General features: G+C 37.5%; 1 protein-coding gene across 1 annotated transcript in view; it reads left to right on the forward strand.

Annotated features, from left to right (window-relative positions):
* galnt1 (UDP-N-acetyl-alpha-D-galactosamine:polypeptide N-acetylgalactosaminyltransferase 1) overlaps window positions 1-26,401 on the forward strand; it is an 88,450-nt gene extending 62,049 nt beyond the window's left edge. The window contains exons 5-13 of the mRNA XM_042741076.1: window positions 4,476-4,642; window positions 11,645-11,852; window positions 13,372-13,542; window positions 15,415-15,532; window positions 15,657-15,837; window positions 19,057-19,196; window positions 20,691-20,789; window positions 20,891-21,025; window positions 24,402-26,401. Coding sequence (XP_042597010.1) covers window positions 4,476-4,642; window positions 11,645-11,852; window positions 13,372-13,542; window positions 15,415-15,532; window positions 15,657-15,837; window positions 19,057-19,196; window positions 20,691-20,789; window positions 20,891-21,025; window positions 24,402-24,548 — 1,366 coding nt within the window. The 3' untranslated portion in view covers window positions 24,549-26,401. The remainder of the gene's footprint in view (window positions 1-4,475; window positions 4,643-11,644; window positions 11,853-13,371; window positions 13,543-15,414; window positions 15,533-15,656; window positions 15,838-19,056; window positions 19,197-20,690; window positions 20,790-20,890; window positions 21,026-24,401) is intronic.
* The last annotated feature ends 884 nt before the right edge of the window (window positions 26,402-27,285 follow it).

The following is a 27,285-nucleotide window of genomic DNA, read 5'->3' on the forward strand; positions in this document are numbered from 1 at the left end:
TAATTGACTCTACAGAGTGAATAAATAAATTAATGTATTTTTTAAAATAATAAATGATTAATGTATAAATCATTTTCACTAAGATACTAAAGTTTAGGAGTCAAGGAGGGGATGTGAGAAGAGGTGTATTTTGTGTATTTGGTGTAATGAAATGTGGTTTAAGGTAGGGCTGGGCGATATAGATGAATCGCCTTCGATAATGAACACGATATTGCATAGCTGGTCAGTGAACTACGGCTCTGTCTATTAAATGTCGCTCCATTTGAAAGCAGGTGATGGCGATTTAGCGGTAATCAAGGAACCAGATATACTGACTAGATACGCATGATCATATCGTTAGATATATCGCCCAGCCCTAGTTTAAGGTTAAAAAAATCACAGTATTTTCCACATACTGTACATTGTTGTTTCTCCTCTATGCCCCGCCTTCTGAAATGCGTTGATTTTTACAAGGCTCATCGCTCTGAAAAGCGAGCTGTGCTGTGATTGGCCAGCTATCCAGCGCGTTGTGATTGGACGAATGCCTCAAGCGTGTGATGGAAATGTTACGCCTCTTAACATATTGTGAAGCCTTGTCCGGCCGGAGCGACGAGATATAAACATAAAACCCATTATAAACGTGATATAAACATGATTTCTAGTCGTGTCTTCTTTTGTAAGGCAAAAACAAAGTAGTTTTGCTTTCTCAATGAAACAGTGTCACACACCGCAGCCTTGAGTGAGTGAAGGCCGGAGGCCTAGAGTGAGCCACGGTCTAGAGTGACCGCGGCCGGCTTGAGTGAGCAGAGGCGGGCGGCTTGAGAACGGTGCGGCAGGTGGATTCTATGAAGGAGTGGGCCTTAGGCTTGCAGCAACCACATGTGACAACCCCGTGCTGGACTCCACTTTGTCCACAGGGAAAGCCGATTCAGCGATCCACAGTCCAAAGTGGATGTATTTCCTCAGCGACCAGCACGGATCAGCTCCAAGCATGACGAAGCGGATATCGTCCTCTTTTGGAAGGCCAAACAAAGTAGTTTCGCTTTCACAGTGAAACACACAGCGTCTATGGTGGTGATGGTGGTGGCGGCAACAAAGAGAAAGGAAAATTTGAAATTGCATCATATGACCCCTTTAAATATTTTGAAAGAAGACTCTTATGCTCTCCAAGGCTGTATTTATTTGATACAGTAGAAACTGATATATTGTTAAATATTAGTTCAATTTAAATAGCTATTCTATTTTAATAATTACATTTTTCAAAAGCTGAATTTTCAACATCATTAATCCAACATTTCAGTGTCACATCATCCTTCAGAGATCATGCTGCTGTAATATGCTGATTTGATGCTAAAGTAACATTTATTATTATTATTATCAATGTTGAAAACTGCTCAAATTTATTTGTGGAAACTATTTTTTTTTTTTTTCGGGATTCTTTGGTGAATAAAAAGTTAAAAAGAACAACATTTATTTAAATACATTTATATCCATACCTGTATACAGTTATTGCAATATAAAAGTAAAAATGCTGACAGAAACAGTGGCTTCACAACCAACTGAAAGTTTATTTCAACTGCTTTACACAAGTACACAAACGTTTGACCAAATAAAAAGTCAAATGTGGCCTTCAGTCCACAGTTGCAATTTGTAGTCTGTATTTTGTATTATGAAGCCAGCCGTGACACCAGCTGGTTGTTTTTGTATTTTCATTTTCATGTTTTGATTCTGTTCTTTGATATGATGAAAGTGCTGGTCAGAGAGATTTGGATTTAGCATGTGTGTGTTTGAGATTAGGGTGACTTTGAGAACTGATGACTAACCGATCCTGTGTGTCCTCTGGCTGTTATCTCTGCTTTAGAGGGAGAGCAAAAGTAAAAGAGAAAGGCTGTCCTCAGTTACTCCTCCCAAACACACACACACACACACACACACACACACACACACACACACACACAGCTGAAAATGTGTGTAAAATCACAGTGAGCTGCATCATTGGACTAACTTAATCAAGTAGGATGTCCTGTAAATGACTGAATAACTACAGCTCACATTCTTCTTCCACTGCATCTCTCATTCTCTCTCTCTCTGTGCTGAAGTTAAGCAAGATTTGGCCTGGGGAGTCTGTTAAAAAAATCCAGTATAATAATGTGCGTATATGTGTGTGTGTGTATGTGTGTGTGAGAGAGAGAGAGTGATGGAAGAGTTCTACAGACCTACGGCTGTTTTTGTCTCTCTCTGATTGCACCAAATATATCCAATTATTCCTAGGTCCTGAGAAATGTGATTGTGTGTGTGTCTGGTGTCTCTGAGGGTTTGTGCGAGCATGTGTGTGTGTGTGTGTTTCATCTTTGATTCCTTCCATCTTTTGATCAGCCATTCGTTTCTATGTTGTCGCAGCTATTTTAGGCTGATTTAGCCTTTGCTCTTAGACACACACACACACGCACTCGCGTACACACATATAAAGCCATGGCCAGACATATGCTACCTCACCCACTCAGCTCACTCACACTTTGATGGTGTCTGTGCTGGTTGGAGGGAAGGGATGCATGATCTCCCTGTTTTACAAAATTGATTTTTATAGAGAGACAGAAAATCTAGGAGAACGGACACCAAGGAATGAGAGCTAAATCTGTGCTTCATTTTAATCAAGCAGGTAGCAGGGCTGACCAATGAGACGCCTCGGCTGCAAATTAAACCATTGTCTGGGGTCCTGAGAGTCAACATTAGGTTAATGAATTTAAAAAGAGCAGTCTGTGTGTTTCCAGATGATGAGTTTAAGAAAGATGGGGCCAAGAGGGTTTGTGTTACCGCAGTGATGGGACATGATGGGCTACAAACCCTCACCTTCATTTAATTAATTGTGTGTGTGATGGCAGGTAGGTTGGAAGGTGTTTTATCTCTTTCATCTCTCTTTAATTGTTTTATTGTTTATTGTGTTATTGTTTTTCGTGTAAGTTATGAATCATTTAGATCATTGTAGTTATGTTTGCTGCTGAATGTGGTTTTGTGCTTGATGTTTTGTCTTTTTGGGTGATCGCAGGCCAAAATCCCGCAGCTGTGCTAGGGCAAACAGGAAATGAGGCAGGAAGTGGAAGCGTGTGTCCCACTTTAGCTTTCCAGATACAACAAACACTGGTTTTCCTCTTCCTACAACAGCATAGACTGACTGGCACAGTGACCTGCAGTTACATAATCGACAAACAATCAACACATTCTCTGAACTTGCCCACAGCTCCTCAAATGACCAATCAGAGCCCATGCTCTGGATGACTGATTGAAATTTAGACCAATAAGGAAGTCGAGGAATGGAATGTTTATGGAAACATTTATTGGAATTTCAGACCATATTCTGGAATCCAAGAAAGATTGGAATCTCACTTTCTCCCTCTTCAATTAAATTCATTGTGCGTTCTTATTGCCAGAACATTCTTATTTCCAGAATAACTGGCTACAATGAGAATTGGTGGAAAAGAAAAAGAAAGGAACAATAAACATTACTGTGGAAATTGAATTTGTACAATTAAATTACCAAAAATGGATAAATTAAATAGCCTTAATTTAACAGAACTTAAATTAATAGTTATATGGTCCCCATAAAGGGACATAGTGATGAGAAAAAAAAAAGATAAATTTTTTGTTCCCCTGAGAAACTTTGCCTAAAATTTTTGTGAGCGAATACAATGTTTCTTGGGAAAAATCAGAGGTTTTTTATGCAAATGCAAAAGTTTTGTCTGAAGATGCACAGTTTATTGGGAGCACAAATTCAGTTTCTTGGGAAATGCAAAACTTTTGTGAATGAACATAAAACCGGTTTATGCTTTTATGCTAATATACAATAAGAAATGAGGCAGGAATGCTAATATATAAAAACATATTCTTTTCTCCCATCTCGTATTTTTTTCTATCACCGTGTCCCTTTATGGGCTCCATATGCCCAAAAATCAACTGAAATTTGAATTCCTAAATCATTTACTGAATATGTTATCTTTTTTATTTGTGAAACGTAAACATGCTCATATTCAAATTTGGTGTGTCATGATAGTTTATAATACAGAAGAAACAATCACATAGCCATCATTGACATCATATGGCCTTTTATTTTTATTGTATGAAAGCATCAGCATTCCTCTAAACTTCTATTGTGACCAAACCTGCCAAAGTTACAAACATTCATTCAGACTCTCTGTTATCATTTATTCTAGTGTCATCTGTTTTTAGAGCTCCTCATACTAAATGAGATGCATTCACAGTCTCTCCAGCAGCTCTCCACTCACCATTTCTCCATAACGGCTTGTGTGTTTCTGATAAGTGCTAATCTCCTCTCATCTCAAACAGAGCTCTCTGCAGCTCTCCAGACCCTGTGCAGTCTCTCTATTTCTGTGCTCAGGAGGGAAGAGAGTTTAGGAGAATGTAGCTTCTTTTTTTAATATCTTGAACTTGATCGTCTGCAGGTTTTGTCCATTCTCATTACCAAGGTATATATTTTGCAGGTGTAAAACAAAGGTGTATCCAGACGGCCTCCCACGCACCAGTGTGGTGATTGTGTTCCATAATGAAGCGTGGACCACTCTGCTCCGAACAGTCCAGAGCGTCATCGACAGGTCACCGAGACCCCTGCTGGAGGAAATCGTCCTGGTGGATGACGCCAGTGAGAGAGGTGAGTTTGTGCACACTTGATTTTGCCAGTGTTTTGGGGACCAAATGTTTCCACAAGGATAATAAAACCTGAAATCTCCTACACTGTGGAGAGCCAGTGGTCATAAGGTTAACAGCTTTGGAAACATGTCTTAAAGAGTCATCTGCTGGAATGCCGCTCTCTCGTGTACGCGTGTACAACAGTTAGCGGAAACTAGAGATTACGGTTTATAAAGTTTTAAATATGGATATTTTTCTTATACAAACACATCGCTTCACTTCAGAAGGCCTTTATTAACCCCCTGGAGCCATGTAGAGTACTTTTTATGATGGATGGATGCACTTTTTTGGCTTCAAAATCTCGATCCCCATTCACTGCTATTGTAAAGCATGGAAAAGAAAAACAAATTCACATTACAAAACCAATTCTTAAGGTCCTAAAGAAGAAAGTCATATACTGTACAACCAGGATGGCTTGAAGATGAGTAAATCATGGGGTAATTTAAATTTTTGTGTGAACTATCCCTTTATTTTAGGGTTAGGGAATAGGAAACAATAGAGGTCAATGAAAAGTTCCCACCATGTAAGGAAAACAAATGTGCCTAAGTGTGTGTGTGTGTTTGCTGAAGTGTTTTCTTGTTTGTTAAAGTTACAGTTCACCCAAAAATTCTGTCATCATTTACTCACCCTCATGTTGTTAAAACATACATGACTGACTTTTTTCTGTGAAACACAAAATTAGATCTTTTGAAGAACGTTCATGCAGCTATTTTCTATACAGTAATAGTTGATGAGGCTTCAAATGACAAAAAAGCCCCACAATAGTAGTCTATACAAAATATATATGCTATTTTCCTAGTATTTTGTATCCACAGAAAGAAATAAAGCCATTTTGTACAAAAACTTGCCTTGTATTGTATAGAAAGGAGCAACTTAGGCATTCTCATACATATTCTGTTGGCAACCCGAAGAATAGTTAAAGAGCTTGTGAAAGCTGTGTGAGTGAAGAAATAATGGCAGATTTCTATTTAGTTTTCTATTTTAAATTGTAATGTAACAGATTTTTTCCATCCATCATCTGATGAACAGATGGAGGCAGATCTGGACTTGGTTCTATCCATCAGCTGTTGATTGGATGGAGGCAGATCTGAATGAGAAACTGAGCTTGATTTTAAGAAAGGGGCTTGGTTTAAGCAGACATTTTGATTATGAATCTTGGATGAATTGGCAAGTTAGATCAGTAACGTACCCGTCAATTTGACAGATGTATGTGGTGCTAAATGCCAAGAGGGGGAATGATAGCACAGAAATCTCTCGCATACACATATAAATGCACTCACACAGATCTCTAAATTAAGATGAGGACATTGTACTGCAGCAATCCAGAGATAATGACATGGTTTTGTTTCCACTCTTTGAAAATGCCTTTATCATGTCAGCTCTGCTTTCACTGTGTTTATTTTGTGTGTTTGTGTGCAGTGAAAGGGAACAGAACACATCTGGAGGAAAAAGATGGCCGGTGACCTTGTTGCATATTAACGTCAATGATGAAATGTGATTTACGCACTGGAAAGCGAGCGTGTTTGTTAAGACAGATTTATACAGAGAGAGAGTGTGTGTGTGTATGTTCAGCCTGATGTCTCTGACTAGCTCTATTGTGTGTCTGCTGCTGTGTGGGTTTGCAGCTCTAGTGTCTTTGTCGTTATCTGCTGCACTAACCTGTAATTTGGCTAGATTATGGGATTAGTGGATTAGTAGGTGTAATGAATACATACCTGGAATTATATTATCATTAGCCCACACTTACACACACACAATCAAATATACACTCATGTTAAAAGTGGGGGTCCTGTGAAAACCACCAGTATTTTTAGCATAGAGATCCACTATATATATATATATATATATATATATATATATACACCATATCGATTATCAGCCAATATAAGGGATTTTTTTAGTTGATTTTGGATGCATATTGGCTGATATTTAATTGTACATGCTCTTCTTCTTTGATTTTACATTTATGTGACCTTTGATATCGTCTAATGCTCACTTATTCTGTACATTATAGTTTAGTATTTAAAATGATTTAAATTTTAGTTTTTTTTTTTCTTTTTTCTTTTTTTATATTATACAAAGTAGAATTTTAATATCTGCGATTTATCAGTTATTGGCCGTAACATGAATATAATTATTGCCTTGTTGGTATTGGCCAAAATTTTATTACATCTGTAAATATACAAATCAATATTAGAGCTATTAGAACCACTCGAGAGCTATTAAAAAATTGTGATAACAAATAAAAAGTCCAAAGGCTTTTCGAATCTTCATATTTCTAGCTCTCTTATATACTGTGCATCTCATTCGCTGTGGTTTAAATTTTATTATCTTCTAAATGATATATACATTAGTCTATTGAGTCTAACACCTTACTCTAAAACTCATTAAAATGTCACAATGACTCATTTTAAATGATAAATCAAATTATCATATGCATTTCTCCTGCTCTGCAGTGAATCCTGGGAAATCTGATTTAGCTGGTGTCGTACTTATTAGTGTAATTATTCAATCCAGGTGTTGACAGACCTGTGCTTGATTCTACAGGCATTTTTTTCCCGTAGCCCTGAATCATTTTCTCCATCACTTCACTGCCGTCGCCTCCAGTGTCGAAGCAGTGACACGACCAAAAACACTGAACTTTTATGATAATATATTGAAACAAAGATAGTGAGTGATAATGCTGATATCCAGCATTTTTTCATATTATGTGGTAGAATGCCATGAAGCAACAGTGAAGCTTTGTGATGGATCGGGTTAACATTTAGTTTCCTATTGATTTTTAAACACTAACAGAGAGCTTGGAGATGAGGTAAGAAGGGTAAAAAGAAACTGACAATAAATTATGAATGAATCGGTCTACATGAATACATGTTACAATTAATTTGTTTTTCCTGAATTTAATTGTATTTAGCAAAGCGCGGTTTTTAAGAATAAACAAACTGAATTAATATAATTATTTTATAACATTTCTGGAGAGGCATCCAAAACAAAACATCAGTTTGTGAAAAGGCTAAAGTTTGTGAAATATGTATTACTTCCTTTCTTCTGTGAAGCACAAAAGAAGATATTTTAAAGAATGCATTGAGTTAAAGTCAGTGAGGACTAAAGCAATATTGGAGCTTCACTGTATGTGACATTTTTCAAAATATCTTCTCATACTGTGTTTCACATAAAAAAGACAGTCATACATTTTTTAATGACCCTCATGATAAGTAAATGATGACTGAATTTATATTTAAACTTAAAACATGAATATATATCAAAGGAATTTTTTTCTTGTTTACTTAATATTGCTGCAGTCTAAACCAATTTGATCTTTTAAAGGGACACTTCACTGAAAAATATATTCTTGTAGGCTGTGTTGAGGGAGCCACCAAGTTTTACGCTGCTGACTCTGAGTGACCCGAGAGGTCAGGAGTGTTTCAGCTGACTGTAGAAATGTGTCTGGCGGGTGTTTCACTGGCATTGGTCTCCTTGGCAGCTGCTCCGGAGTGCACTGACCTCTACGTAACTCTGTTGCCCTTCAGCGTCATTGCAATGGGTGCTGAAAGCCCTGCACGAGTGCTCCATGTGACCCAGCTTGAGGTTTACAGCTCCAGGGTGAACATTCACTCACAAACACAGCAACACAGCCAACGAAACTGCTGACAGCACTGTGATGTGATGACTCAAACACACACACAAAAACCTACATGTACACAAACATAGAACTCTGTTAGGACACTTGCTGGTACTGTTTTCATAGGATGAGAAGAGGAGGATGAAGCAAGATTGTCAGTGTTGCGAGACAGAGTGCATTTCCCAAACTGGGATTGTGAGGAACTATAAGGGTTTACAAGTTGATGAAAAGCTAAAAAGTAATGGAATAATGACAATGTAAAATTAAAACATTAAATGTGAAATAAAATGTAAAACCTCTGGGAGACTTTAAATAAATATTTAGGTCTAAGGGATTTAACTGATCAAAAATCTTTGGGAATCCCTGCTCTAGGCCATTACAATATGGATAGCTTATTTAACATGTTCATAAAACTGGCTTGTTCTGTTTTATATCAGTGAATATCTGCTCACTTCAAACCTTCATTCATTGGAAACGCTGACCTTACAGTTTCAGAGGAGCACTATTTATCTGAAGGACACACTAGAGAAAAAAACTTTATGCCCTTTTCTCCCTTTGTGTTTTTTTTCCACTCTATTGATTCTCTTTCTCTCAGGGTTTCTCTTTGTATTTCATATGCTCTCTTTTATTAGATATATGGTTTGTAATGGAAGGTAAATAGTGAATGTAACTGCTAGATCTATGTTTTCCTCATTATAGATTTCATAGGTGCGTGTCTGCCTTGTTTTATTTTTTGTACTATTTTTGTAAGCGAGTTGTGTTGTTGATTACAGGAAGTTGAGTACACTACTATTGGGTCTTTTCTACGCACCAGTGTGGTTACATCATTACTTACCCTGATGTCGTTCCAAACCAAAGATATTTTTGCAGATCTTTTCAACTGTTTTTGTCCAACCAAGGGGAAAGTCGGTGGGATAAATTGTTTCAAGACCTCATTAATTTTAGATGCGTTCACATTTATCATTGTTCGTCAAATTGTTCACGGGCAGAATCAAGAAATTTCAATTGTATTCTGTGCAGTCTGGAATTTTGATTTTGCATCGGCTTCAATTCGAATTTGTAGTGTTTACCAACAAAAAGCAGTGCGGTTTGAAATTGACTTTATAATATATTGCTGCACTGTTGATTTATACGTTTTCACTGTATTGACAATAAACACACCGAGACATTTTTCGAAATATCTTATTTTGTGTTTCACAGAAGAAAGAAAGTCAAACAGGTTTGAAGTGACAGGACAATGAAAAAATAATGACAGATTGTTAATTTTTGGGTGAACTGTGCCTTTAAGATTTGAGGTAGTGGATCGAAAGCATTATTATAAAGTCCTGCCATGACAGAAAAAGCGCAGCTGGAGTAACTGTAGCCACATCAGAATTTAGTCTGTACGTGAGAGACTGCAGAGACTTTGACAGAGTGTTCATCCAAGAGTGCTTTGAAGCTTCATTGAAGCCTGTGGTGTGCACTCACACACACACACACACACAGACACACACAAACACACACTTCTGTCTAACCACTGCAACATTTTGACAGATGCAAAAAAGACACATCAACGTCTTCTTTTCTCACTCTGTCACACACACGCACACATGCACCAGTTGGGTCGGTAATAGATTGACTGCGTAGGTCATGTCCTGCATAAGAATAGCTGCCAGCCCCCCTCCTCCCTCATCTGTGCTAATCTGCTTCTCCTGTGGAGAGATAAAGACCCAAATTCTTCCTCTCATCTTCCTGCCGCTCAATTTTGTCCTCTAATGATGTCCTCTCTCGTTCTCCTTCTCTCTCTTTCCGCCCACTCTCTCTTCCTCCTCTTTATTTCCACTTAAACGACTAGAGGAATAAGGCAGGATATTGATTTACGTGTGCATAGATTTCCTCACGTGAATGCAGAGAGCGATGAGTGTTCATTTGAGTGGAGCATCCATTTGACTTGTTTTACACAACATGTAAAGGAGTTTGCAATGCATTTAATTTACATAATGTGACATATTTGCACCTTAAAGTGGGAAATATTGCAGGATGGAACTTGGATGTTGTCAGGTTGTCTGCATGTGTGAAGAAGTTAAAGAGACAGATCACCAGCTAATGACACGGAAACAGAAAATAAACGTTTTCTTTCCCGGCTGAATGTGAAATTCTTTTGTCTTTGTGTTTCTGGAGTGTTTTAGGGGGGTCGCTGGCATGAGAAATCCCTGCTGCTCCTGCTGTCTTTGTAGTTCAGAGCGTTCTGTTCTGTTCCGCATATCACACCTCAAATAAAGCCTGAGAGAGCAGATAAAAACCCTCTGTGAGACTGGATTGCACAGACGTTTCCTCCCGTCAGGTCTCTTAAAGGCTTGTGATTGGATCTGAGGATGCGTGTTTGCCATACATAGATTTCTGTGGACAGATTTGGACCAGCTTACAGATTTTATTTGTTGCTTTTGTTAAAATAATCTCTAAAACACATGAAAATTCTGTCATTCCACTCATCAGCAGATGTTGAATGGCTTTGAATATTGTGTTGGACAACAGGAGGCCTTTGAGTCAAAAAGGTTAAGAACCAGTGACTTACAAAATACACATACCATCTTAACCATAAATGTAAGTGTAAATGAATGTTGACTTATCACAGGTCTTCTTCTTTATTGTTTCACAGTTTCAGTCTGTCCTTCATGTTCCTAAACACAGTTTGAATAATCTTGTCAGGTCATTCAGTGTCTTTGAACTAGCTTATTTGATCAAAACAGACAGCGTTGGTATCCCACCGCAGTAACTTTAGATCTGTATTTAATGATGGCTGCTGTAGCTGAGGATGTTGTTCCACATGAGCTGTGTTAAAGCGTTGGAGTCACTGGCAGCGTGAACCAAACCGCCCACAGCAGATGCTGATGTAGAGCAATACTTGATTAAAATTATTAAAGAAAGGTTTCCTGTACATCGGCAAGACAAAGAACATGCTCCCTCACACACCGTTTTGGGCAATAATCATTATATTTCAAGAGCCTCACTTGAGCTCCACAGTGTGAAAAAAATTGTTGTTGGCAGCCACATAAAAAAATAAAATTTTAACGGCAAAATAAACCATCAGCTGGTTGGGGGCATTGGTAGACTACTGAACAAATTATAATGAAGTTGGAGTGAGGTAATCAGGAAAACAGTAATTAATGTTCACCTAATTATATATCCCCCACCCAACTTTTCAGAATGTGCCTTGGCTAAAATATGCATTGCGGTTTGCATCTAGAGAGGTTTTGGTTTGCTAAACATCCACTGATGGATATTGGGCGAAGATATGATTTTGATCTATGTGATCTATGTATATGTGAAGCAAGTGCATAACTGTTTGTTGTGTGCATGTAGACTTCTTGAAGAGGCAGCTGGAGCAGTACGTGCGGAAGCTGGAGGTTCCTGTCAGGGTGGTACGGATGGAGCAGCGCTCGGGCCTGATTCGCGCTCGGTTGAAGGGGGCGTCCATCTCCACAGGTCAGGTGATTACCTTCCTGGACGCCCACTGTGAATGCACCACCGGCTGGCTAGAGCCTCTGCTCGCTCGCATCAAACTTGACAAGTAAGTACTACTACCTTTTAAGTTGCAACACTTTGACAATTTCAACATAGTAACCCTAGGATCCAAAGCTGACTTTTCTTCCCTAGTATGTGCTGCTGGATACACTGGATATGCGATGGAATAATATGTGGGATCTATTTTTGTGAATAAAGTTGTGATAATAAAATTTGATTTTAATGATAATTTAGATTTGCTTAGCTATAATTTACCTATTTAAGGTAAGTCTTTATCAATAAATAATGAATATATTTTCTTTTAGTGGGGGTTTAGGGTTAAGGTCAAGGTGTTTTAAGGTTAACTACTAGTCTACTACTACTATAGACTAATTACTAGTCTATAATAATTATTATTACCTTAATATAAAAACATTTACAAAATCTGCACAATATACTGTAATTGCATATTAAGATAACAAAAAATAGTTGAATTGAATTATAAATAAAGAAAAAAACTGCTCACAATCTGTGTGCATGCATTAAGTAGGAGGATAAATCTCTAAAGACACATGAAAACTCATTCACAACAAATAACATCATATCTCTGTGTGTGTGTGTGTGTGTGTGTGTGTGTTGGACTGCACCAATGGAACACTAACCAGATGTGGTGTTCTTCAGTCTGGTGTCTCATTAAAACCCAGGGTGCATGTTTGAAGATACTATAGACACTGACTAATATGTCACTCACAAATGTAAAGAGTGTGAGGTATTTTTTTTTGTGATGTTGCAAGATTTTTTAATTAACAATTTTTAAGTTAGAAGTTGGGAAATAGCATTTCACTAGTGGATTGATAGCTCACACATATATGTGGTCACAAACACAAAAAAATGTTACACCCAGCATATGCCTTTCATTTCATTTCTGCAATTTGTGGTGGAACATAAAAACAAACTAGTAATTTTCACACACACTTTCTTTTCCGCCCTTTTGGCGTGTTGGTTTGTAGAGAGCGGAGCGATCAATAGCTTTTAAAGTTTTTTTTCCAAGGCCTTTATTACATTTTTGTAGTTGGGTTTCACCTAAGGCTGTATTTGTGTCTGAAATGGAGAACTTGTAGGGTATAGAAACATGAACTCACTTTCATCTCACTTTTAATTCTTTGAAGATATATGCGGAGTATTTCTCCCCTCTTCTAAACATGCGCACAGGCCCACATACACATGCTGATTCTCTGTGTTGTCTTGCCTCGGGCAGCCTGTTGGGGCATCATTAGCAGATGAAGCTTCAGTCTGCTGAATTTAGGAAAGGAAAGTGTGCCTGCAGTGCCACGATCAATCCTCATCGCCTGGGTTAGCATCACAGTGGGCTGCTTGGCGCTGATTGATGACACAAGTTTAGCGAAATGTCCCCTCTGATTTGTGTCTGCATCTGTTTGAGTAAAGAGAGGTGTGTCTGAGCGTGTGCCAGCTGAATTCAAAATAAAAAAGGGACATTCTGTGGCGGACAAAACTCATTCTTTCAGGTAGATGAGGTCAAAGCAGTGAAAGTGTATTGCTAATATCACTGTGTGTGTATTTCACAGGAGAACTGTAGTGTGTCCCATCATTGACGTGATCAGTGATGACACGTTTGAGTACATGGCAGGCTCTGATATGACATATGGTGGCTTCAACTGGAAGCTGAACTTCCGCTGGTATCCGGTACCACAGCGAGAGATGGATCGCAGAAAAGGAGACAGAACGCTGCCTGTCAGGTAACAAACTGAAATGCTTATCATGCACTTAGACAAGTGAATCAGGATTAAATAGCTGTGATAAACCTTACCATGTCCAATCAAAGTCAAAGGTCCATAGTAGAATCAGCTACAGTACTAGTCTTAAAGGGATAGTTCACCCAAAAATGAAAATTCTGTCATTAATTACTCACCCTTCATTCATCCTCGGAACACAAATTAAGATTTTTTTGATGAAATCCGAGATCTTTCTGGCCCTGTATAGACAGCAACGAAACTACTACTGTTCAAGGCCCAGAAAGGTACTGAGGACATTGTTAAAATTGTCCATGTGACATCAGTGGGTCAACCTTAATTGTACGAAGCTACAAATACTTTTTGTATGCAAAGAAAACAAAACATTTCTTCTTTTCCATGTCAGTCTTCGACACGCATTCACAAGAGTACCACAACGCTGTTGCGTTGTCTATACAGGGTCAGAAAGCTCTCGCATTTCATCAAAAATATCTTTAATTTTGTTACAAAGATTAATAAAAGTTTTACCAATTTGGAACAACATGAGCGGGAGTAATTAATGACAGAATTTTCATTTTTAGGTGAACTATACCTTTAAGCAGCACAGCTGTTTTCAAAATTGCTGATATCACACAGTCACAGGAATAAATTACATTTTAAAATACATTATAATAAAAAATATCTATATTTTAAACTAATACTATTTCACAATATTACTGTTCTTACTGTATTTTTTATAAAATAAATGCAGCCTTGGTGAGCATAAGAGACTATTCCATTGAAAATATAATCTCCTTTTTCAGACTGTCAGCAATGTACTACTAATGTTATAAATGTACTATTGTTCTGCTTTTAGTATTACTGTTGTATATCTTTATTGTTCAGTTTCCACATTTTTGAACAAAGTGGTGCATTAGCCACTGTGTGTAGAGTACATTAGTATTCCATTTTAAACACAGCTTTTTTTCAGATGACTACTTTTTCTTCCCTTTTGCGACCTTTTAATGTAAGAGATAGTAATGTAAACAGTAAGTGAATAGAGGCAGAAATGTCACAAGCCAGATTTGAACTCAAATTGCCCGCATGAGCGCCACGACACAATGATTCACAGAGTATGTGTGTTAAACAGGCAGTGACTCCAATTTATAAAGGCTTTTTAAATGTAAATTCAACACTTAGTTTTTTTTCTAATCTAAAAGGTATTTTACAAACAACTTAAAGCTACGAAATATATAAAAGTGTTTCTCCAGCCCTGCAGCTAAACACTGCAGTTAACAAAAAGGCGAGGGGAGTTTTAATCCACACCAGCACTTTGCCGAGAGGAGCGTGTGTTTACATTCTCACCTCATAACTACAGGAACAGAGTAGCTCTTGGCCTTCTACTGCTTGATTTCTTCACACGTTGTTTTTATCAGAACACTCTGACGCCACTCCGCTCTCTGTTTTTGTATTTTTTCCCCTCACGACCCCTCATTTACGTCGTCTCCTTTTTTACTGCAGAGCCTGCTTCTCTGCATGAAAACAACTTGAGAGCATAACAACAACAGGTTGTTACTCAAGGAAAACATGACTGTGAATGAGACGTGCTGCAGGGGATGGATGGAAGGAAAACAGGAAAAAACAGAGAGCGCCTGCTGAGGGAAATGGACGAACTCGAGTGAAAGATATTTAAAGAAGGATATGTTGTTGCCAAAATAGGCGCATGTAAAAATATCATTTCTACTTAAGATCTCATTCCCCTGATTGACACACAACGGGGTTGTTTGTAACAGAGTGAACAGGAGAGGAAGGGCTGCTTTAATAAGATATGATCATTCCCCTGAAGGGCCTGTTTTGCAATTAAGCTCTGTGTTTTTTTGTTTTTGCATCATCTATCAGGACCCCCACTATGGCAGGTGGTCTCTTCTCCATAGACAGAGACTATTTCCAGGAGATTGGCACATATGATGCAGGCATGGACATTTGGGGAGGAGAGAACCTGGAGATCTCCTTCAGGGTCAGTCTCACTGCTGATATTATAATATTCAACCACCACAATTCCACTTGTGCATATTTAGTGCATATAAAGTTATCGATGATTTTTCATACTCTGAGAACTAATATTTGTCCTTGTTTATCAGATTTGGCAATGCGGGGGGACGCTTGAGATTGTCACATGTTCTCACGTCGGTCACGTGTTCCGTAAGGCGACGCCGTACACGTTCCCCGGTGGAACTGGGCAGATCATCAACAAAAACAACAGACGGCTGGCAGAGGTCTGGATGGATGAGTTCAAGAACTTCTTCTACATCATCTCACCTGGTCAGTCATGTTTATGTGCTACACCTCTGCACCATAAACAGATACACAATAAAGATTGAAAATACAGAAACACAAACACTACACAAAATTTCAAGTACACAACTCAAATAGTGAAATGGTTACTGTAAATACAATATATACACAAACATTATAGACGTATGGGCATAATTATATACAATATATAATGTACAAAATAATATAATATATAATTTACAATATTTGTTATATGAAAACTAGTATACAGTATACAATATGTACAATATATACAGGAAATACACTACCTGTAAAAATGTTTTGAACAGTAAGGTTTTTAATGTTTTTATTATAATGTTTTATTATTTATAAAAGTCTCTTCTGCTCACCAAGCCTGCATTTATTTGATCCAAAGTACAGCAAGAACAGTTCAATTTTGAAATATTTTTACGGTTTAAAAAACTGCTTTCTGTTTGAATATATTTTACAATATAATTTATTCCTGTGATTTCAAACCTGAATTTTTAGCATCATTACTCCAGTCACATGATCCTTCATAAATCATTCTAATATTTGATGCTCAAAAAACAGCATGTTGCATGTTGAAATCAGCTGAGTAGAATTTCTTCAGGTTTCTTTGATGAATAGAAAGTTGGGAAGAACAGTGTTTATCTGAAATCGAAATCTTTTGTAAAATTATAAATGTCTTTATCATCACTTTTGATCAATTTAAAGCATTTTTGCTAAATTACAGTATAAATTGCTATAATCCCCAAAAAAATACACTTACTCCAAGCTTTTTAATGGTATAGTGTATAATGTTACAAAAGCTTTTATTTCAGATAAATGCTGATCACTGGATCTTTATATTCATCAAAGAATCCTGAAAAAAATATACTCAACTGTTTTAAATATTGATGATAATAATAATAATAATAAAAATGTTTCTTGAGCACCAAATCAGCATATTAGAATGATTTCTGAAGGATCATGTGACACTGAAGACTGGAGTAATGATGCTGAAAATTCAGCTTTGATCACAGGAATAAATTACATTTTAAAATAAATTCAAATAGAAAGCAATTATCTTAAATAGTAAAAATATTTCACACTGTTTTTGCTTTACTTTCTGTATTTTGGATCAAATAAATGCAGGTTTGGTGAGAAGAAGAGAATTCTTTAAAAAAAATAAAAATGTTTCTCTACAGAAACAATATATAATGCAATATATAATGTACAGTGTATTCATACTTCATGCAGGTATTTGAATGCAGAAACAAATGTTTGTAAATAGTTCCCATTACTTCTATGCATACTAGCATTACTGTGGCAGTAACCAAACCTATTTTTGAGGAAACCAATAATTGCTAGGAATGCTCAGTTATCATAAAATCATGATCAGAAATGTTTTGGTCAATATTGAGATTATTTAACATGATTAGGGGTGAGCGATTTGCCCAAAATGTTATACAGGTATCACAGTATATTCAGTAAAAAGTCATTTTATTTCACAATAATGACATATGTTATTATAGCTTATGATAGAAATTTCACAAATCTCAGTTCCACAATTTCTATACCAGAGCAAAAAATAAAATAAAATAATGCTTGGCTAATGTAAGTAAAAAATCTTCAAAATTATTTTGAAGACAAGTAAACAAACTGTTTTTAATATCAAGCATGTCCCACAGTAAAGCAACAACAATTATTTTATGACAATTATGGAGGGGCAAAAGAGCACTACTGTTAATAAAAGGAATGGGCTGGATTTATAACACGAGACACAGTGTGGGCATCATTGCAGCACAATAATCGTTTTATCTCGATAATCTTGTTTTCATAATCGTTTTAAGCAAAAAAAAAAAAAATAGCAAAGCTAAGAATGTAACATATACTTGTTTTACTTTCTGAATTGCACTGTGACTCATTTCACCCATACAACACATGCAATCAATGTTTTGGGAGTCACACATAGTTCAAGAATAAAGTAGGACACAATATTAACAATTTTTGAAATAACATTTCGTTTCCTTATCTTTTCTCTCAGTCTCGTCTCTTTGCCTTTCTCTGTCTTGGTGTCTTTCTATTACTGTGTCTGTCTCTTTAATGTGGTGTGTGCATATCATCAGCGCTCTTGGGAACTCGAGCCGTATTGACTCAGAAGGAGATGTTGGATAATAGATATTAATGTCACTGTCAATAGTGCCCAATGCTGCTCAGAGCTATCTGTGTGACTGTGTGTGTATTGTGTTATTCTTTCCCTCCTCTACACAAAGGCCTTTGTGCACTCTCTCCTTACTGTTAGGGCTGGAAGGCAAGCATCTGGACAAAAAAACTAACCTTCAGTATCAAACTTCAGCCTGTAACTTGTCCTTTAGCATTTGTGCTACAAACATGAATGATACCACAAGTCATGACGCTTGTGGAGGAGAAGTGTTTTATTACATTTGTAAGCGATCTGGCTTGCAGTGTTTTGTCTGGGGAACAATAAAACAGTTTCACTGAAGTAGAGCTCTAAACCATATCAAAAAAAGTACATAGCCTTTACAAAATAAAGAAAATATTAATCACAAAATATTAAAAGTTTAAATCTCACAAAAAAAAAAACAATTTGAGTAGGCGAAAAATAACATTGATGAAGTTTCAAATACAAACCAAATCTTTAAAGTTTTAATAAATATCATGTTGCATGTCTTTCTCCCTGTTTTATCATGTTATTTATATACTATTATAGTATTTATAATTCTGATTTATAATATTTAAATGATTTTGGTGCTCTGATATATTTTAAGTATAAAAGTGTTAGTAATTTTTGTTTGTACTTTAATTATTTTTATTAATTTTTATTTTTTTATTTTTCTAGCTTTATTTTAGTAATGTTAGTATTTCATATTAAACTAATTTAATAGTTCAAATTTAAAATTTTCATTTAAGTTCTTTGCTTTAAGTTCTCATTTAATATTTATATCTTTTTTCAGCTTTAATTAATTTAACAAAAGTTATTTTAATAGCTTGTTTTAGTTAACAATAGCAGTACTGTTTTACCTTTTCTATATTATCAAAATCAAAAAAGTCTTCATTAAAAAACATAATTGGCAGTAATTTTGTTGACAAGATTAATAGTGCCACTTATCAACCAGCCCAAACGCCCTACAAACGCACCTTAACCACCCACAGCATTCTAGAAGATCGAAAAATTAAGTTTATTAACCATTTTACATTCTCGTGTGTGTTTGTTTGTTTCAGGTGTGACGAAAGTGGATTATGGAGACATCTCATCCAGAACATCCCTGAGACAGAGACTGCAGTGTAAGCCGTTTTCCTGGTACCTAGAAAATGTCTACCCAGACTCCCAGATACCGCGCCACTACTACTCGCTGGGAGAGGTCTGTATCGCTCTCTCTCTCACACACACACTCATGCTGATTGCAAAAGGGAAATCACTGCATAGTGTGATAAACACATTTCTCTGTGTGTGTGTGTTAAAGAAGCGCAGGTGTGAATTAGCAAGGGACGCTCCTTTTCGAGGGGTTGACTGTGTCACAGGAATTGATGGGGTTTATTTTTTTCATTCCAGTCACTGTGTTCAGGAAATGAGAGACATTTATTCTCTCCTAGTCTGCTCTCCCTCTGTCATCGTCTTGTTTCCTGTTCCGTCTCTCACCCTTTCGTTCCATCTGTCCCTAGCTTTTTCAGACGTTCTTATGAATAAAACATGCGTGTCATCTCTGATATCTGAAACTCGCTCAGAACGGAGTCTGTCTGCTCTCCTGACTGGTTAAGGATCTATCTTCCTTGTGCTGTCTATGGTTCATTCACTTTAGCTCATCTTTGTCTATCCTTGCCACCAATGTAAACATTTAAAGTAAAAACACAACAAAAAAACAAAAAAATAAATTCACAATAATACTCAATTTATCCATTATTCCACTTTATTCAGGATTCTTTGATCAATTGAATGTTCAAAAGAACAGGATTAATTTGAAATATAATTTTTTTGTAGCAGTGTAAAAGTCTTTACTTTCTTTTGATCAATGTTATGCATCCTTGCTAAATAAAAGTATTAATTTCTTTTAACAAAAAATCTTACGAATCACAAGCTTTTAAACAGTAGTGAATTTTAATAGCTAGAACAATAAGATAAAGCATTAAGAGAGGCTGGGTAAAATCCCATGATCGATCTTTCACTAAATGCCTATTTTTGTATCTGACTGAAGATGTATTAGTGCACTGCTTCTTGTCATCGAATTCTGCTGTTCTAAAACTTCACAACTTCATAGTGTGGACCCTTATGTTTATTTTTTATTTAATATTTTTGCTGAAGACCTACTTGCATTAGCAGAGAGAGAATTGACATTATAAGTGAAATAACCTACTGAATCATAATCAAATCAGATTGAATCAGAATCGGAATCTTAACCATTTAAGAGCTGGTGAATCTGAATTGCAGTCATTTTGAATCTAAATAATTGTAAAATCTTTGGAAATATTGTACCCTATGAGGGGCTGTGCATTACAATGATTATAACAGAACTATTAAAACAGCCAAGTATTAAATCAGCATTTGCATGAAACACTGGCTAAATATAATAGCAGTGGAGCTGTTAAATGTGTAACTCAGTGTTTTGGATGAAAGCAGCGAGCTGTCTTTCCCTTCATCTGCTGTCTTTCATCAAGTACACATTTACGTGTGTATGTGTGTGTTTGTGTGTTTGATTGGCACAGTTGTCTCTTAGTTTGTCGATACTCCCCCCTGGTGTGCGATAAGCTTTGGGTAATTAACCATGTTGGACACTCAGACAGAGACGTGACTGTATTTATTCATGCAGGAGAGCTGCTTGAGTGTGTCTAATCTATTTGTGTGATCTGTCCGATTGCAGATCCGTAATGTGGAGACTAACCAGTGTCTGGATAACATGGCCAGGAAAGAGAATGAAAAAGTGGGCATTTTCAACTGCCATGGCATGGGCGGAAACCAGGTGATCTTTCTCACTTTTAAAACACAAACTTGGTTAGAGTAATCATGTCGATGCTTGACATGTACGACACTGATGTATTGTGACCTTTTCCGCCCGCTCAGGTTTTCTCGTACACAGCCAATAAAGAGATTCGAACTGATGACCTCTGTTTGGATGTGTCCAAACTCAATGGTCCGGTTATGATGCTCAAGTGCCATCACTTGAAAGGCAACCAGCTCTGGGAATATGACCCTGTGGTAAGTGTATAAATGTGAATCAGATCGCAAAATCTCATTTACAGTAATGCTCTTACTGTTCTATGGGGCAGGGCATTACACCATGATAAATGTTAAAATACACAATACTTAAAAGACCAGAATTGCAAGCTAATCTTGTCTGTGTAAAGTTAAATGCTTCTGGAGGACTACCTTCCTGCAGACTTAAATTTCAGCCCTGCTCCAAAATTCTTGCCAGCTAATCCTGAAGATCTTAATTGGTTGGTTGGCTTGTTCGGGTTCATTTGATTAGGATTTGAGCTTAATTCTGCAGGATAGTGGTCCTCCAGAAGCAGGGTTGGCTACCCCGGTGAAAAGCCTTGCTTGATGAGCATAAAGATACCTAAAAGAGTTGTTAAAAGGACGGATTTTGACAACTTTACAGTTGAGATACACATTTTGTATAGATTGTACAGAATAAATAATGTTTTAATGAAAATACATGATTTTAATCTGTTCTTTAATGCCTTCCCCCTCGACTTCCGCTGCAAGTCAGATATTGTAAATATTTGTTTTTACAAACTGACAAGTGAACATTTGGTAATTAAGAACATGCCCCAGATGTTGTTGATGGAACTTAATTTGTTTTGAATCCAAAATACTCCCTGAACATGTTGTTTTATCCAGGACCAGCCCCCAATCCAGTTCTTTCCAATCCTGATCCTGGAGGGTCACCTTCCTGCAGTTTAGCTCCAGCCTGCTTCAGCACACTCCCCTAGATGTTTCAAGTAATCCTGAAGACCTTAATTAGCTGGTTCAGGTTCAATTGATTAGGATTTGAGCTAAAATCTGCAGGATAGTGGTCCCCCAAGACCAGGGTTGGCTACCCCTGGTAAAAAGCCTTTTGCTTGATAAGCATAAAGTTACCTAAAAGGACTGATTTTGACAACTTTACAGTTGAGATACACATTTTTTATAGATTGCACAGAAGAAATAATGTGTTTTAATTAAAATAAATGCATATGCTTTTAATCTGCTCTTTAATGGCTTCCCCCTTGACTTCCGCTGCAAGTCAGATATTATAAATATTTGTTTTTACCAGCTGACAAGTGAACATTGTTGCTTGTGGTAATTAAGAACATGCCCCAGATGTTGTTGATGAAACTTAATTTGTTTTGAATCCAAAATACTCCCTGAACATGTTTTATCCCGGACGAGCCCCCAATCCAATTCTGTCCAATCCTGCTTCTGGAGGGTCACCTTCCTCCAGCTCTGTTCCAGCACACCTGCCTAGATGTTTCTAGTAATCCTGAATACCTTGATTAGCTGTTTAAGACTATCTATAAAGTTTAAGATCAGGGGTGTCCAATCCTACTCCTGGTGGGTCAATTTCCTACAAAGTTTAGCCCCAACACACCTGCCTGGAAGTTTCCTTGATTACCTGGCTCAATTGTGATTAATTCGGGATAGAGCTGAACTCTTGGAAGGTGGCCCTTCAGGAGTAGGATTGGACACCTCTGGAGTATGAGCAAAACTCAGTAGGTCCTCAAGAAGATCCAACACCAAGGTGAAACAATACAATTATGAATGAAAATGATCACTTAACCACATCTAGAGGATGACAAAGGTGGTGAAACGTGTAAAACAATGTGTCAAACCATAATTTTGCACATTTTGCACCATTCTCTCATGCATGCATGCACTTATGCAGATGTGCTTTTGACTCTTTATTTTCACCTCAAGGGTCTCAATGGCCTTGTATATGTCATATTACATCAAAAACAGCCAGCTAACCCTTTAAAGCTGTCTTTCTGCAGGGTGCACACTCATCCTTCTCTTGTAATGTATGTGCATGCACATACACCCCATAGCTTCCCTAATAAACACTGTTGAAGGGATGCTAGTTTAGTACGATTAAATCACCTCTCTGTCAATCTTAAAAGTACATCACAATGCACCTTCAGGCCTGAGGAGAGTGAATTTAGCCAAGGGGAGGAAAGAGGAAGATTGCTTTTTGCAATCCTCTGCTGTTGGCTTAAAGAGATGCCTGTTACTCCAAAGCCTCCTCCTCCTCCTCCCCCTTCACGCCCCAGATTCAAAGCCCCCACCACGCTGGCCCGGTGCCCGGAGAGACGGAAGGCTGCACAGAATAGAGAACTTCGAGCAGAGACTTTCCACTGTCAGATAAAGGTTCTGTTTTTCTCGCGGGGAGAGAGAGACAGACAGAGTGGAAGGAAAGGAGATTCACAGTGAGCACGATCAGGAAATCTCTTGCCAACGAGAGCACCTCTCCTGCATGCATTACCATAGATTTACCTTTGCAAGCCCATCGACGTGTGCGGCCTCACACCTTACACTGTGTGTCTCATAGGTTCTACCGTTATCCTAATTGTACAGTATCTGTGCGGCTTAATGCTTCTCTCTAGACTGAAACTCTAGAGCACTCAGCTCACCTAAAGCCCATTACACACACTCACACACACGCTTCACTGTAAAGCAATCCCTGTGCATTGACAATTTGTCTCTGCCCCTGAACGAACAGTATAAACATACATGCATGTATAGCGCGGAGTGGCATACTGCTTACTATCAGTAATATTATATTACGCTATGAATACTGAGCACAGGAATACCTGGATGACCTACTACATTTGCCTGAATGAGCAGTATAAATCTAGCTCACAGCATGGGATCCCACAATGCAGTGTGCTCAACTTGAACTTGCTGTTCTATTGTGACAAATTAAGCGTAATATCAGACATAATCTTTAACTCTCCCTTTACGCACATTTGAATGGACACCCAAACACTGAGACAGTTAAAGAAATTTGGTCTAAAATGCATTATGCATCATAAAATTATTCTATAGTGTATCCCTATACATATGAATGCTTTTATTGTCAGTCCTCAGTCTCTCGTTCTGAAAAGTGCCCACACACACACACACACACACACACACACACACACACACACACACACACACACACACACACACACACACACACACAAACACACACACATGCAATATATATATAGTTATATATATAATCTCCCAAAACCTTCTTTTTCTTGATGGCCTGATTTGTTTAAAATGGGGAAAAAAAAAAAAATCTTGAACTTTTACAATATTTATTAGTATTTTTTCTTTAATTATTTTACTTTTGTATTACTTTTTTTTCTTTTCTTTGTTTTTTAGGAATATACACTACAGTAATTATACAGTAGAGTACTTAATTCAACAAATGTGACATTTTATGACAACTACTGGGTGATGATATTTGGATGCCATTTGTGGAACTTAACATACAGGATAGTGAGATCAATGTGTATTATATAGCAACAATTCTGTTCTAAACATAACTGGTGTTTTTGCTCTGATGTCTCTCCCACAACGCATGTCTGTCTCTCTCTACCTGCAGAAGCTGAGCCTGGTACACGTGAACAGTAATCAGTGTTTGGATAAGGCGTCTGAAGATGACAGTCAGGTGCCCAGCGTCAAGGACTGCACCGGGAGCCGCTCGCAGCAGTGGCTGCTCCGCAACGTCACACTGCCCGAGATATTCTGAGCTCGCACACGGACGGACAGATGGACAGACTCTCAACACATCACTGATGGAGAGAACGTGAGAGAAAGGACTGCTTTCCTCTCAATTCTGGTGGTCTGCCTTCAAATGATCTCAAAGAACAGAATCGCATACAGTATGTATATGAATCTCCCCATCACTCCACCTTACAGAGGAAAAGAACAAACGATGGAGAGAAGGACTCATGGAGAAAGAAACTTGAGTTTGATGCCGTTATCCTCCTCGTTCGAGGGGCAGCGGGCATTTTGGTTATGTTTACGAGAACGCCTCCCTTTTAGAGTATCAGTGTGTGTGTTTATGTGTGTGTGCGTGACGGGAATGCGTGAGTCACACTGTTTTCCACAGGAGTTTCGCCCTTTTTTAAGTTAAATATTTTTCAAGCCTTGTAGAAATGAAGGGTATCTAGCACATGAAGGAGAGGCTGAGTGCATGTGTGTGCATGTGAGATTTCAAGTGTGTCACATATCAGGATGGATCTCCTGTCTGTGGACGTTACAGTGGTCTGCTATTCGTTTGAAGCAGGGGCTCCCCCTACTGGCCACCGACGCACACTGACCTGTCTATCCATCTTCATCTCAGCCATGGGACTACCTTCAATCAATCACCTTATAGAGCTATAATCAACGACCAGGATGTTTTTCATATCATTACTGTTCATGTAACTTTTTTTTTTACACCGGAGGTTGATACTTTTTTTGGTTTCTGCATTTTTGAGTGCCACGTACAAGCAGTTGTTTAGTGTTGTTTCTCTATGTCAAGTATGTCTCTTAAAGATGTTATTGTAATTTAACACACAATTTCAGGACAGTCCTGAACTCACCCCGAATTGTTGCCTTCCTTTGGGTTCCAGCCCTTCAGCTGACATGGTTTACCCATAAGCGCATGGGTTGATCGGGAAGAGATGGATCACCTTCTGTCATATCATCCAAGTGTACAAGGGCTCGGTCTCACTGTGTACATGCACGAGAAAGAACTCTTTCGTCTGATATCTTTCTTTGTTTACATTCACTTTAAAATTTTACTGACTTTTGTGTAGAATTTCTTTAATTCATCACCTCATTTGGCATCTGAAGGTAAAAGAAGACTGCATGCTGCCTAAAGAGATTGTCCTGCATTTCAGATTCATGAATTTCATTCTTCTGAGTTTATTTTCAAATGGTCTGAGATTTCATTTGAGCTGTGATGGTTGAAGATGGTTGGAAAATGAAATCGAACCCCTCTGTTTTGAGATTTGTCACGTGGAATCAGGATTTTTTTTTTTTTCTTGAAAACTCTTGACCCTGTCTAAATACTTTAAATGATCTGTACTCTTTGTGTCCTGGTCATTAGTCCAGAAAGTGTCACTGTGTACCAAAAAATTTATTCTAAATTGTAAGATTCTAGATTCTGAAACAAAAGATTCAAAATAAAGATAAGAACAGGTCAAATGTGAGTTTCTAAATTGTAAGTTGTGAATGCAAGACTCTAAACAGAGATTCTAAATTTTAAATCTCTAAATATAGATTCTAGATTCTAAAAAAGATTCTAAATACAGATTCTAAAAAAGATTTAAACTGTGTGATTCAAAGTGATTCTAGATTGTAAATTAAAGGGCGGTTTCACTGCAGAGGATGGGTCTTGCAAGTATTTGGACAGGGCCTCAAGATGATCTGTAGAGATGTGTGAGTGTCAACAAGTGTGCGTGTTTATATTTGTCAAAGGGATGTCTTTTGTTTTTGTCTTTTTTTGTTGAATCGATGAGGGTCTGGCCTGCTGATTGGTGGGTTAGAGAGCCCTGTGTTGAGATGATCCACAGGCTGGAGAAATAAACCACAGAAAGTTTACAGTCCAACTTCTCTATTAGCCTGTATGTTTTTTTTCATGTGCACACATGCAGTTTCATGGTTAAATTTTTTTTTTATTATTGAGAACTGTGCAGTTGGTTTTAGTTCCTCGGCAGTGGTTAATAGGTTTTTGTTGCACAATGGAGCACCATGCTGGGTTGTTAAGTATTGTGCTGGATTTTGTACTCTCAGGCTTAAACATTATCAAAATTATCATAACTTTTATAATTCTTGTGCAAGTGCGAGGTTCAAGTTTCATGGTTAGTTTTGCCTTGCTTTGGTTTATCACTTGGTGGCAAGATCTCAGACCCCTGCACTCACAAGACTAAAGTACTGACAAGAACACTTGCAGTTACTCTAATGATCTAATTAGCCAGTGTTTGCCTTAGAGAAATAAAATTGGAGAAAGTCATTAAAATATATTGTTTTTCATCTTTACTTGAAAGATTACTGTGAAAAATATATTTTTTTTACACATGATACATTTCCAAGTATATTTCACCAAAGCATTGCAAGTTGTTGAAAATAAATTCACACATATTTAGTTCAGCAAATGAATGATAAATACTGATTATAATAAATAACAGAGGAAACCTTGTTTTTTATAAACAGTATACCCCATTTCTGAGCGTGAACTTCTGGTTTCCCAGAATCATTTCATCTTTTAAAACTCACATGTGTTTCAAGGCAGAATATAAAAGACTAATTGGCTGACGGAGACTAATGAGTGGTGTAAGGTTTGGAATGAAAGGTCACGTAACACTCATGCTATGCCTTTAAAATGTACAGTAATTTCAACATACAATAATTTACCATGTATTGAGCATTATCTTATATTGGTCACGCGAGCGTGATCACATGCTAATATAGCAGGTTTCATAATGAGTGAGCAGTAT

Source organism: Cyprinus carpio, chromosome B16, assembly GCF_018340385.1.
Source record: "Cyprinus carpio isolate SPL01 chromosome B16, ASM1834038v1, whole genome shotgun sequence".
In the NCBI taxonomy this organism is placed as follows: domain Eukaryota; kingdom Metazoa; phylum Chordata; class Actinopteri; order Cypriniformes; family Cyprinidae; genus Cyprinus; species Cyprinus carpio.